This window comes from Gadus chalcogrammus, chromosome 6, assembly GCF_026213295.1.
Source record: "Gadus chalcogrammus isolate NIFS_2021 chromosome 6, NIFS_Gcha_1.0, whole genome shotgun sequence".
NCBI classification, from domain to species: domain Eukaryota; kingdom Metazoa; phylum Chordata; class Actinopteri; order Gadiformes; family Gadidae; genus Gadus; species Gadus chalcogrammus.
In genome coordinates this window covers 10,168,449-10,182,341 of record NC_079417.1, presented here as the reverse complement: position 1 = coordinate 10,182,341, position 13,893 = coordinate 10,168,449, and the positions used below count along the sequence as shown (strand labels likewise).

The 13,893-nt window shown below is 44.5% G+C and overlaps 1 protein-coding gene across 1 annotated transcript in view; it reads left to right on the top strand.

Moving 5' to 3' along the window:
• si:dkey-40c11.2 (drebrin-like protein A) overlaps nucleotides 1–6,304 on the top strand; it is a 36,935-nt gene extending 30,631 nt beyond the window's left edge. The window contains exons 11-17 of the mRNA XM_056592237.1: nucleotides 933–1,202; nucleotides 1,287–1,529; nucleotides 1,630–2,004; nucleotides 2,117–2,212; nucleotides 2,657–2,850; nucleotides 3,001–3,052; nucleotides 3,160–6,304. Coding sequence (XP_056448212.1) covers nucleotides 933–1,202; nucleotides 1,287–1,529; nucleotides 1,630–2,004; nucleotides 2,117–2,212; nucleotides 2,657–2,850; nucleotides 3,001–3,052; nucleotides 3,160–3,296 — 1,367 coding nt within the window. The 3' untranslated portion in view covers nucleotides 3,297–6,304. The remainder of the gene's footprint in view (nucleotides 1–932; nucleotides 1,203–1,286; nucleotides 1,530–1,629; nucleotides 2,005–2,116; nucleotides 2,213–2,656; nucleotides 2,851–3,000; nucleotides 3,053–3,159) is intronic.
• Nucleotides 6,305–13,893: the final 7,589 nt, after the last annotated feature.

Genomic DNA, 13,893 nt, shown 5'->3' with positions numbered 1-13,893 from the left:
ACTGTCCCGGAGGGACGCCTGCCTAGGTCTATCCCGGGGGGTCCCCGACTTGCAGCTAAGGGTGGGGGTGTGTGGCAACCCTGATCCAACTGGGGGGGTCGAACCACACATCACCTGGGGGAGGGAGACGGGAGAGGCCTCTTAAGGACCGACCACACACCAGACGGGGGAGACAGCGGAGTCGGAGAGACGCAGTAGGGGGAGAACGCACTGTTTGGAGCGTCTCCTTTGGAAATCCCAGCCGCCGACGATCGGGGTTGCGACAGTGTGTGTTGCCTTGCCCGTTTGTTATTTTTTTGTTTAATACATTACTGGTTTCTGTGTGTTGTGTGTGTAGTGATACGCGTAGGAACCTGTAAGGAGGTTGGGGAAGGTTTAGGGGTGAACACCTGTAACGTAAACAAGCATGTAATAAAGTACCCAAGGCTACACCCACAACATGAGTGTCTCCGTCTATTAAACCTGCACAGTATATCATAGATCCTGTTACAGTGTGTGTCTTTGCATGTTGCTCACTTAATGTTTTACTATCTAAATATATATATTTAAATAAAAAAATCAAAAAAAAAATCCAATGAGTAAAGGGGAACTTACAGTGAAGGGAATTCAAAAGACACACGGCAAACACCTTCACACACTCAGTTGTGGTGAGAACAAAGGGCTGAAGGCCTCACTAGGCCTCTATTCATAGTGGGAGGAGCTATCGATTACCCTGAATCACCACTTGGTGTCCCTTGTGGAGGTGAGGTGAAGCTGAATAAACTTGCAGTTTTTAACACGCCCACTTGTGATGTCAGAAGAGGCCAATTTTCAAAACGCCTTGTAACAGCTAATCACACTCACACCTGGTGGGATAATACGCCACCTTTAGATTGCTGTGTTGAACATCCTCACGGTACTGATGCTCTTTCCTCTGGGCCCGCTGTGTGCAGGCAGACCCCCGGCACGGCGCTACCAGCGCAGCCTGACGGACACGGCCTTCATCTTCTCCAAGGCCCCCGAGGACAGCTCCCCTCGCAGCCCCCCGTTCGTCTCCCCCTTCTCCCGGGGGCCCGCCTCTCCGATGTTCCGCTCGCCCCCGCCCACCAGCCCCGACTTCCATCCTTCGCCCCAGAGCCGCCCGCCCCCGGCCAAGTCCCCGCCCCCTTCCCCCGTGCACCCCGGTCCCCCGGACTCGGCCCCGCCCAGCCTTCCGTCTCCCGGGGTTACCCTGCGCCCCCACAACCAGCGCCGTCGCCACAGTGCGTCGGACGACCCAGCCACCGCCATCGCCACGTCCCCCGCCCCGCTGCAACCGTCCGCCCCCCCCGCCTCGCTCCTGGCGTCCTGTCCCCCGGGAGACGACAGCGCCTCACCCGCCCACGCAGGGGAGACCACGCCGATGACACCACTCGAGAGCCAGGCCTCCCAGGCCCTCGGCCCGGGTCAGGCGTGGGCGGTCCGGGCCTTCTCCCCAGTCCAGGTTGAGGTGGACCCAGTGCCACAGGCACCCAGTGCGCCACTTCCCGTCAGTCCACAGCCCAACAGAGGTGGGGAACCTGAATGTCAATCCGGATACCGGATTGGTTTAGCTTTATGCCGCTTTCATACGTCACTGAATACATTTTTCTCTCTGTGTCCCCCCTCCAGACCTCCATGCTGCCACTCCGGTGCACACCGAGCTGGACTCATGCTACATAGCACAGGCTGTGTTGGTGGAGGAAGAAGAGGAAGAAGAGGAGAATGAAGTAGGGAAGGGTGAAGATGAACCCGCGCCAGAGCCCCGACCCCCTCCTACCGCCCCGCCGCACTGTCAGCCCGTCGCAGTGCAGAGAGAGGAGCCGACGGCCCAGGAATCGGACACAGAACCAGAGGCTGCTGTGGAAGGACCAATAGTGATGGAGGCGGAAGACGGGGGGGCGGAGGATGAAGAACTGGGGAACGACCAACAGCATTGTGCTCTGCTCCCGCAAGAGTCAAGCATGTTGGTCCACTTGGAGGAAGAGCCGGGGCTAGAAGTGGCCGGTACAGTGTTCTCTTCTTGTTCTCATCTTGCATCATTTCAATTTAACTGTAAGGTGCTTTTTCTAAGAATATAGAATTGCAAATAGCATATCATACTTTTATTTTTTTGCAGATACGGAAACGAATGGACAGCAAATCTCACAGGCTACGGTGATTGTATCAACCAATGGCTTCACAAACGGGGACACTGTGGAAGAAAACGGCATAGGTCTGCCTCTAAATTATATTTTTAAACAGACCTTTGATACTATCATTTATTATACTATGATATACTATAGTACACCACACTACATTATCTAAATACCCTACATCCTGCTATGTTTTAAACGCACGTGTTTAGTATTATGAGATGTAGGGTTCCAACTAAAGCACTCTTTTGTTCACCAGTCAATCCTCGAACTGAATCAGGCACTTAATCCCAGACCAAATGCATGCTGATGGGCCATAATGTTGTCGTCTGTTGTAATGTTATGATGAATGTATGCATTTTAAATTGTATTTGTGGGTCCTGTCTGATGTTTGTAAATAGAGCTGCTGGGATGCAAGACGAATTTCAGAATTGCTCTGACAATAAAGTGCTATCGTATTGGGATATTATTACAACAACCGATCTACTGTCCTAAGCCTGAATGTTTTGATGCACTTTCTCCAGAACGATCCCTAAGTCCATCGGACACCGAGCTCAGCTCCCCAGAGCTGTCTGGGTGCTACCACCTCGAACCCGTCAAGGGAGAATACATTAAAGTGGAGGAGAAGGAAGAGGAAGTTGAGGAGGAGGAGGCGGAGGAGGAGGAGGAGGAGAAGGAGGAGAAAGAGAAAGTGGAGGTTTATGAGAATGGACAAGAGGTAGAGTTACATCAGCACACTTCCTGTTCGGTGACATGGGAAAGAAAATTAAGCTTTTAGCGCACAGAACGCTTTTTATTTTAACATAAATTTGTACTGTTCAGAGCAATTTTGATACTCCCACTCATAGTTTCCTTTGTTGTCATTCAGGAAATTATGGAGACACAAATGTGCGTGAAGGCCCTCTATGACTACCAAGCGGGTACGTTGTCATTTCTTTATTTCTTTCATGCATTTTATTTGTCCCATATACCTACTTTGTAAATGTCTGTCAGACTTTTTATGTATTAGCATATATATTTTTTACAGCAGACGAATCTGAGATCTCCTTTGAACCCGGCGACATCATCAGTGATGTGGAGACGGTGGACGAAGCCTGGTGGAGTGGCTGCAGCAAAGATGGTCAACAAGGCCTGTTCCCTGCCAACTATGTGGAACATATTTAGGAAAATATTCACATGGTCGCAACAAGACACACACACACCCAATTCATTTATCATAACATACACCTTTTTTATTTACATTATTCCAGCACTGTAATGTTGTTATATATGTTCCAAGATGTATTTGCAGAGCAATACATATTTTACATTCGTAAGACAGTCACACACAGCCCTAAAGAAATATAGAGCACAATGAGCAACTTTTCATATATTCAATAAACCATGTATAATTCACTCTCCGATGCAAACATTAATTTGTTTTAATCCAATGTGTATTGCTCTGAAACCAATTGTAAGTCTCTTTGAATAAAAGCGTCTACTAAATGCCTTAAATGTAAATGTGTGGAGGTTAAGATTTTGATCCCTGCTCGGAAATATTCTAAATTAATTTACTTTTTGTTTTGTTTTTGTCTTTATTAAATATTAGTATGCCTATATTTAAGACCGCTAAAGAGGGGCTATGTTACAGTATTGTGGTTGCTTTTTGTATAGGGTATGTAATAACATCTGTGGTCTGTTCAGATTCTCTAAATGCTTCACAGTGGTGTTCAGAGCCTGCATCACAACAGGACAAAAGATTGACGTATATGAGCACTGATTTTAGAATCTGCTTTTCTCCACTCTCTCCAGTGTAATTCCGGGGAAAATTGAACCCAGGCTCACAGTTTTGGTATGTAAACACATCAAATTAGCCCCCCAGATACTTTCTCCATTATAAATCGAGGATAGAGTTTGCGCAGCGCAATTTTTGGCCCCCTTGTTATGGCTAGGGGCATAGCGAACGCTTCCATATCTGCATCTACTTGACCACTAATATATCTCAAAATTGCACCAAACCTCTCCAGTAGCATTATTAGGGTCGCTACACATAAAACTAAGCATCAACAACTTAGTTAGCGTAACGGGAGTTTATTAAAAAAAGACTGTTTTCCAAGTCTGTGCAATTACCGGTAGGTCCATGTTTCCAGGAAGTCAACACAAGTCGATTACCGGCTACCGTAAATAATATAAAAGAGACGCCAACAAATTTTACTTAACGGTCTCCCCTCTTGATACTTGGAAGTTTTGAATTTGTTTGCGTCTCTTTTGGAACATTGACCTACCGGTAAGGCACAGAATTGGAAAACCCGCTACGCTAACTAAGTTGTTGACGCTTCGTTTTATGTGAAGGGACCCTAATCATGCAATTGCAGAGGTTTGGTGGTATTTTGAGTTACATTAGTGGTAAAAAAAGGCCGATATGAAAGCGTTCGCTGTGCCCCTAGCCAATAACATGGAAGCAAAACATTGCGCCGGGCAAACTCCATACTCGATTTTCAATGAAAAAAAAGTATCTGGAGGGCTTATTTGACAAGTTTACATGCCAAAACAAAGACCCTGGGTTCAATTAACCCTTCGGCCGGGATTACACTTTAATAATAGCTTGCATTTTGTTCATGAATGTGTTTTGTTCATTATACCATTACGTTTGTTATCTCATTCTTCTTAAGCTATTTGATTTCTGCAGTAAATTGACACTATTGACAAAGTAATAGATCATGTTTTATCTCATACCTATCATGATGGTTTGTACGATTAATTTTGGATGTTGATAAACAGTTAATATTGTTTGTTGTCGTTTTTCCTTGCAGGAAACTGTAGTTGTGTATCATTTGGTTAAAGCGTGTGCAGGAGGCTAATTTTATGATCTCTTCTACTTTTGACATTCAAAAACAAACTTGAATCAAATGTTCATTGTTTAGATTAAAGGAGACATATTAAACCACCAGGTGCGAGTGTGACAAGCCTTACAAGCCGTTTCGAAAATCTGCCCCATATGACATCACTAGTGGGCGTGTCCACCTAGATCTGTGCTGGATAGATCAGTCTATCAGCCTTGCCAGTGGACTGAAGTAAACGTTAAGAAAATGTCCTTTGAAAACCCAACGTGCATACTTGGGGGGTATTCCATCAAAGTCGCTAACGAAAGCGGCGCTTAGTTGATTAAGCCCGGTTAGAACTAACTCCAACTTCCACTTGAGGCTAAAGCTGTTCCGTCCTCCCAGTTCAGCCGCGCCTTGCTCAGGTTAGTTCAAGCCAGGCTTACGTTATCATGGCTCACGCGCGCTCACGAGATATGTTACCAGCCCAGAACCGTGAATGTTTAATCATGGATCAAATGTCCAAAAAGGACCGAGCGGGATCTTTTCCAGCGGCGAACAGAGGCTACATGTGGAGGTCTATGAGGAGTACAAGCATATAATAACTCAATAAGGGAACAACGATTCATAAAAACAGAGAGGCCGCCTGCCAATAAAGTCGCCGATCTTTTGAATGAATAAGTACTATTAAGCGTAACATTATTAAATGTAATATTGACTGCACATCCAAAATCAGGGAGATAGTCTCGAAGTAACGCGTCAGGCTTGCACCCGGTCGTCAGGGGTTCAATCCCCACCTAATGAGTGGTGTAGGAAGGATTACTGGGGAAATCCGAAAACGTTTCAAGCCGTTCATTTTCCATTTCTTTGAATATTCTAAATTCACTGACCTTTTTCTTGGCTGCCTGCCGAGAATCTCACCTGATGGAATTTATGTGACTGCGGTGGGCGCTGATTGTTCAGGGGTACAACCATGTGATTAGTCACAAGAAGTACTCCGAGAATGTGTGTGCGGATGCCCTTTTGAGTGTGATGTTGTTGTGCAGTCATCAGGCCTTGATATCTTGCACCCGTCTCCCCGTTGTAACCCACTCCGTTGTCTGTCTGGACATTTATTTATAATGGGCTTGGTACGCCATAGGGGTTTGGGTGAAAAGGTGAGATGCCCTTGGGATTAAACTATCACATAGTTTTCCTATATTATCACATCAGGTTAGAAGCGGGGACCGCCCTCTGTATGTATTAGCCTAGGTTGTGTGTTCACTAGTAGTTGTCACTTTATTTTTGCTTTCTTTGATTTGGCTCCGCTTATAGTTCCCCATTCCCCTTGGCACATTTTTCCTATAATACATTTCTAATAAATACACCTGTGTTTTAGTTTGCCGTTTGTGGCGTACTTTTGTTCCTCCTCAGTTTGACGTCAATATGTGTTATGGTGCCCCTATTCCCCCTAGACGTAGCCAGCTTACATCTTGGAGATGTAACACTTTGTATCAAGCGCAACATCACTACCGTGGATTCCTCCAAGCTGTTTTTGGTTTTGTTTGGTAAAGTACTTTGTTTGGAACAAAAGTGCCATTGTGGCTTAAGTAAGCTGAGAATCGTCTGCTGTTTGGAACGGGGCGAGCCGTGTTGCCACACCACACAGACAACCAGCTCCCAACACACAAAACCTACCTCCACTCACCCACATCACCAAGACCTACTTCAAAGTCATCCAAGCAGTTCCCCACTATGCCATCATCTCACAAGCCATCACCACCGCGGCACGTTGCATGAGCGTCGCGTATTTGGTCCGTCCTGCACGCAACTTCAAATCCTAGGTCGGAGCGTTTCAGAATCGGGCGTTTAGCCTGCCAGACTTTGTTAAAAAATAGAAAATAGTTGATTCTAGTGTAATTTGAAGTTAACATTAGCATGTGGCTATAAGGAAAAACCACACTCCTGCTATGTTTAAGGCTTGGTTCAAATAGCTAACGGGAAAACCTGCTCCGACCAGGTTTGATTCAGAGCATATGTTTCGATAGTAACTAACATACCATGTTCATTTTGGAACGGAAAACCTATAAACCCTAGCTTAATTTACCCGGTTATGTGATAAAACAGGCTTTGTGGAATATCCCTCAGGTCTCACTGGTATCTGTTTGGTCCCACTGTTTTCTGTCTGGTCTCACTGATTTCTGTCTGGTCAACATTGTGACCTTCGACCTGAAAGAACCTCCTTCCTTCTTTATACTGCTGTTTCAATGGTGACCTTTGACCTAATTTCTTCATCACCTTGGTAGGCTACCTTCTGTTCATTCCCAGACTTTGGCTGGAGTTAAACTCAGGGCCCACGCACGCCCTTATCCGCATTTAAAAAATGTCAGTCCTCGTTTACTTAAAATTAACCATGATTTATTTCCAAAAAAAAGAAAGGAAACATTTTTTCAAAATGTACAATTAATTTATCGCACTATAAAAAAAAAAAAGGTGATTAAATAACAAACATGTAAAACAACATGAAAACAATAAGAAATCTCAAAACAAAAGGGACGTGTGTGTGTGTGGTGTGTATGTGTGTGTGTGTGTGTGTGTGTGTGCGTGTGTGCGTGTGTGCGTGTGTGCGTGTGTGCGTGTGTGTGTGTGTGTGTGTGTGTGTGTGTGTGTGTGTGTGTGTGTGTGTTGTGTGTGGACATCTATGCGTGTCTTCCTCAGCTCAGGCAGCTGGCTCAAATCTACGGCAACCAGCAGCAGCAGACTCCTAGCTATCAGTCCAAGCAGCAGCAGCAGCAGCAGCTGACTCAAAGCTATCAGTCCCAGCAGGAGCAGACTCCCCCCTCTGCTGGCCGAGAAGGGAAATTCCACTGGTTTCACCTTAGCATCCCCCTCTGCTGGCCGTGAAGGGGAACTTCCACTGGTTTAATCTAAACACCACCCTCTGCTGGCCGAGAAGGGGAACTACCACTACTGACTCCCAGCTGTTGAAGGGATGAGAATCTCGTTCCGTTATGAGTTAGATTTAGATCCAATCTGATTATTCCAATCGTATTATTGATTACCTAGATAGATTTCCTGCTGTTAAATTATTATTATTCTTTCAACAATGAAAACGATACCTTGCAAAAGTTAAAATTTCCGGGTTACATGTAAGAAGACAAGTCTAAGAAGATGTGTTTGGTTAAGGGTTTCGGGTTCAGGTAAAAGCTACATTTGGGACCCTGAATTATAGTCCCTGGAAGGTCCTATCGACAGAACAATGATACTTTTACTCGGTGGTCACATCCGGTCATGTCTGGTGCCGTTGGTAGGCCTGTGGTCATTTGAGTGGGGAGGGGATAGATCTTCACGGTGTGTCTCTACGACCTTAGTTAGGGTTAAGGTTAGCGTTCCTATGTACCCATAGAAAATTAATTGGACTTGGGTGAATGAAAATTTGGATTAGGGTTAGGGTTGCGGTTGGTGTTGGGGTTGGGGGTGAGGCTAGGGTTGGGGTTAGGGTTAGGTAGGCCTATAGAAAAATGAGGGTTTGGGTGAGGTCAAAAGCGAATATTTATGGGGGAAAAGGAGGTAGAGAAAAATAATGGAGAGAATAAAAAATCGAAAAGAAGGAGTTATATAGAAGCAATGGAGAGATGGGGTTGGGGTTAACATTGGGGTTTGGGTTGGGGTAAGGGTTAGGGTTGGGATTAGGTAGAGAAAAATTAGGGTTAGGGCAAAATAGTATATTAATGGGGGGGGGGGGAGAAGGAGGTATGCAAAAATGATGGATGGAATAAAAAATCGAAAAGATGGAAGTAGAGAAAAGTATAGGGTTAGGTTAGGGTTAGATTTTCTCAATTTTTATTCCCTCTTTATTTTCTCTGCCTCCATTTTCCCTAAAAAAAATATTTTCTCCATATTATTTCATTCTCTCGATCATTTTTCTTTCCCTCCTTTTTCAAGTGATCTGATTTGCTCAATTGGTAAAATTATTTTTATGTATTTTTCGATTTGGCCATATGTGAGGGGACTCAAATCTTTACCTACAGAGTATTAATCAGCAGCCACTACCTCTGCACCATCACCTGCAACACATTTCTCTGAGAATTCACACGATATAGTGGCAAACGTGCACAGTGAGATGCGTTGCCTTGTGAAAGGTCAGTGTTGATGCAGACAGGACATGTTCCAACACCATAGCAACTAAACATTATTGGCCTATACCATAAATACACCTAATATATACAGTATAATGTTGCACTTAAATGGTTTTATTTTATTTTAAACCCCAAATAGTGTCATTCCCCGGCATAGGATAAGGTAGGCCAAAAGTGCCCTTGAGCCTAGTCAGTCCCATAGTTGTATAAAGTTTAATATCCTGATGTGTATTCCGTTAATGCAGGCTACATTGTTTGTGGACTTTAATGGGAATTAAAAAGGCCTATCGTCTACTACTATATCATCTAAACTTTGGGTTCATTTTCATAAGACCGGGCCATGGGCTAAGGCTAGTTTGACACTGTGTAATTTAGTTAACAAGTGCTGTTAACTGAATTTTATTTTATTTTTGTGCATGGCAGAGAAAAATTGTTTGATAGTAGGCCACCCTGGCTGGAGGCTATATTGTGTTCGATAGCCTATTTTATTTGTGTTGCAGTCCTGTCTTGATTATGGTTGGATCTGTGCTTGCTGACTTTATTAGGCTATAACCTAGTGTGAGCGAAAACCAATTCAGTTTTCATCATGCAGACGGTGCCTTTTCAACTTCAACTGAAGTTAAACTTGTGTTTATATGGTTAGACATTAGATAGCCTACATTTGTTCTTGTAGTAGGCTATCTAATATGTCTAATTTTGGGGTGCGGGTCAGGCGTCGATATAGTTTTATAGCGGGCTGGGAATGTAAATCGTGCTAGTTTCGGAAGACGATCAGAAGCGGTTTTAAGCATGGCATTGGCATTTGACATTTTTTGGGAAAGCAAGCAAGAATATGTACGAGCAACAGTTAATGTTTGCCAATTTAAGTAGCATTATATATTTTTCAACATTTAATTGTAATATTCAATTATGAAACAAAGTTTGGTAGGCTGTAGTACTCACTGGTAACCTATAGAGGGAGACATTGCCTTACCCGTCAGGCCGCAGCCATAATGAACCCACTGGAATCAACAGACACCTCGGGACACGAGGCAAAATATTTTGGCAGGCAAAGAGGAGGCTTATTGTTACACACATTTCAGAAGGAGCATATCCAGACATTTCCAAAGCTAAAAATTGCTAATACCGCTACACCTCAAACACGATTATGCCCCAAGGCATATGAGTGATTAAATGTGACATTAAGATCGCTTAACTAAACACCTTTAATAGCCCACCTTTTCTTGGTGGGCTAGCTTACATTTCTGTGGTGCCAGTTAAAAAGCAGTGTTTGGCAGCTCGCTCCCCTGTCTGAAAGACAGAGGTAACATTTGACATGCCTTTCGCTCCATCTGATTGATGCCTGTTGACTGCAGACTGATTTAATTCCATCCAACAGAGTATTTTGTCTAGGTTTTCCCAGAAGGCTAATCGCCGGTGATATTTTTATAGAGTTGATGTGCTTGTAATGAAACTGCTATAAAGTTGCCTTCAGAAGCCAGTCAGGGAAATCCAAGCCTCAAATCATAGACAAAAATGTATATTCCAATTTCAACCGCATCAATCCAAACTTCCTTCTTTTTTTCATGCTCAACCCTTTTTACACGATATTAACAACCTTCTATGAGTGTGTGTGTCAGAGTCTGTGTCAGAGTGTGTGTGTTTATGTGTTTTTTACATTTTTTTTTTTTTTTACTTACCCATTGCGCGCAGTATACATTAGGGTGTGCAGTAGAAGAGATATCTGTTCCTGTTTAGGACAGCTGTGGGACCAAAAGTGTGAAGGCAAACAAGTCCTGACAGTGCGGACCCCCCCCCCTCACCATTCTGTTCCCTCCGTCCTGGTGGTCATCCCCCGCACAACGCTACAGATCTGATGTCTCCTGTGATTAGGCTGAGTGATAGGGAGACCCCGGATTCATGTGGCAGTGGTCTCTGTCAACTTCTTCTCCTTCTTCTCCTTCTACGTTGTCGGGGGGGGGGGGGGGGGGGGGGGGTTGTTTCCCTCGACCTCCCGGGAACGCAACGGAAATCGGAACGGAATCTCACACACAGTGGAGGAAAACAAAGAGCATGTCTATAACCACTGTTATCCCTGACACATGTGCACACACACACACACACCCACACACGCACACACACACACACACACACACACACACACACACACACACACACACACACACACACACACACACACACACACACACGCAATCCTTCCGCCGCCCCTCCATGCACACACACACACACACACACACACACACACACACACACACACACACACACACACACACACACACACACACACACACACACACACACACACACACACACACACACACACACACACACACACACACCCACACACATGCCCGCACTATCTGTAAGCTAATTGACAGGCCCTATCTGGCTGGTGGTTGGGTGGACTGGCATGTGAGGTGCAGTGTGGTGGGGAAACGCCACTCATTGCGGGGTTATCAACACAAAGGCCAACGACAGCCAGCTAATCTGCCCTGGCTGACAATGGCTGCAGGCCCACAGACGCGGTGTCTGTACCAAGCAGACCCCGGGCGCCTCTTTACGCTTTTTATCCAGATGCACAGACCACAGACATGGACGTGCGCACTTGCTACACACGTATGTGCGACATAGGGCCATGCAGACACACACAGGCGTGTATGCTATTCCTTGTCTTTTAATTTTTTAACATTCATTCATACGTTCATTTTCCATTCTTTCAATGTCTGTGTTGTGCCTCAACGCTGTGATTAATTATGTTTGCCTGAAGTGTCTCTTTTTTTTTAAAGCAGCATTTAGAATATCAGCATCTTTTCTATTTTGGTGTTGTATTTCTTTCTTCAGTTGGTTGTCGTAAAAATTCACACGCACACACACACACACACACACACACACACACACACACACACACACACACACACACACACACACACACACACACACACACACACACACACACACACACATATACATAAGCAGACACACAAACACATACATACAAAAAGTGAAGATATCCTGTCCTTGCTCAAGGGTTTGTGGTTGTCATGTGTCCTTCCCGTTATCCCAGAGTGCGGGGAGGGCTACTGTCATGTCTTAAGTGCTGTGAAATGTAGGCCCAGCGCTGTTTCCAGCGTGCAAGGTTAACCTAGCTTAGGCACACAACAGGCTGCTCCAAATAGACACGCAGCCCTTCCGAGCCCTGCTTCCTTCTAATGGCACCTGTGTGAGTGAGTGCATGTTTGGGATGGAATCATTTCAATAAGAGAGAGAGCATCATTCGGAATCAGTGCTTTTTTAAAAGAGTCGGATAACAACAGATCTACTGAACGGGCATGAACCCAAATTGTTATTGTGCCTCAGCTTTGGTTCAAAGATTATTTTGGGGAAAGACTGGATAAAACATTTGCTTAACTGTGGTTCATGTTTTTGATGATATAATTTCCTGTTTTCCCTTTGGAGCTAATCCAAACAAAGAAAAGATAAACGCTGCATAAGAACTGCCCAAGATTTTACTGTCAACAGTGAAACTGCCCCATTAACTTCTGAGGCCCTTGCTGGTAAAGCTCTCTCTCTCTCTCTCTCTCTCTCTCTCTCTCTCGCTCACTCGCTCGCTCTCCTCCTCTGTCATCATAAAGCCATTTCCCTCGGCCAGTTGCTCACAAGCTTAACAATGTAATGGGGATTAGAACATCTCTCTATCTGGGAGTATGAAAAAAAGCAGAAGAATAAAACAATGAGAAAACAGACGTTGGTGAAGACGAGTTGGCAGCATCCTCCTCCTTGAGATCACTCCTGACATGATTCCCCAGAGGATTTGGAGTTTTTTCCTTTTTTCTACGCTAGCATCTCCGTGCAATCAGCCAACATGTGGCATTGTGATCCAATCACAGATTTTTCCCCCCCTTTCTTCTGTAGTTGGTGAATGGGTAAATCTCTTGGTTCTATTGTGGAGAAATCTTCAAAGTGGTTGGAAAACCACGGGGGAACATTGGTTGTTAATTAATGCAACAGACGGATTGGAAATGCTTTATTTTTCTATGTTTTATTGTTTTTTTTCCTCAAAGATGAAAACAAGACTAAGGCTTTGAATTCACCAGCAGTCTTGTCCAAATCTCATCTTCAACATGTTTTCCTTGAAAACTGGAACTAGCAAAGTAGATATTGAGTTGTTCTCTTGAAAACTACTGATCTTAATTAAATAGGCTACGGTTCCAAAGTGACTTTTCTTTGAGGGGGTAAATATCTCTACCTCAGTCCCTCTCTCTTTGCCTTAACTTTGTTGATTTTGCATATAATAATTTCTGTTTCCTTCAAGTAAGTAAACTTAAATCATTATATTACATATTTTTCCCTGTCAAATGCAAAGTTCAAACCTTGCAGATCCACTGAAAGGAAAATAGAGTAATTTAAATTTTATTTGATTAATTATTAAAACAAGTGTACAAATCTTGTAAAACACATACAAACTCACACACACACACACGCAAACGACACACATACACACATGTCGCACACCATCCACCAATCTCTACACACTGCCTGGAGAACCATTTTCACCACACTTTTGTGTTTTTTCCTCTCCAACAATTACGCAAGTGGCCACTCTCGGAGAGACGCCAGGGGCGAATGTATATATGCGCACGCGCGCATGTGCGTCTGTGTATGTGTACTTGTGTGCAAAAGGGTGCCTGTGTATCCACTGCCTACGTGTGCGTGTTTGTTACAAGGGGCTTGGGCTGTGTGAAAAAGGCCTGCTATGAAATCAGACAGAGTTGAGCTTAATGTGCAGCTGGGCCTAGAGACAGCGAACCGCAATAATGTGAGACATCTTCTCTGGGCTACGGC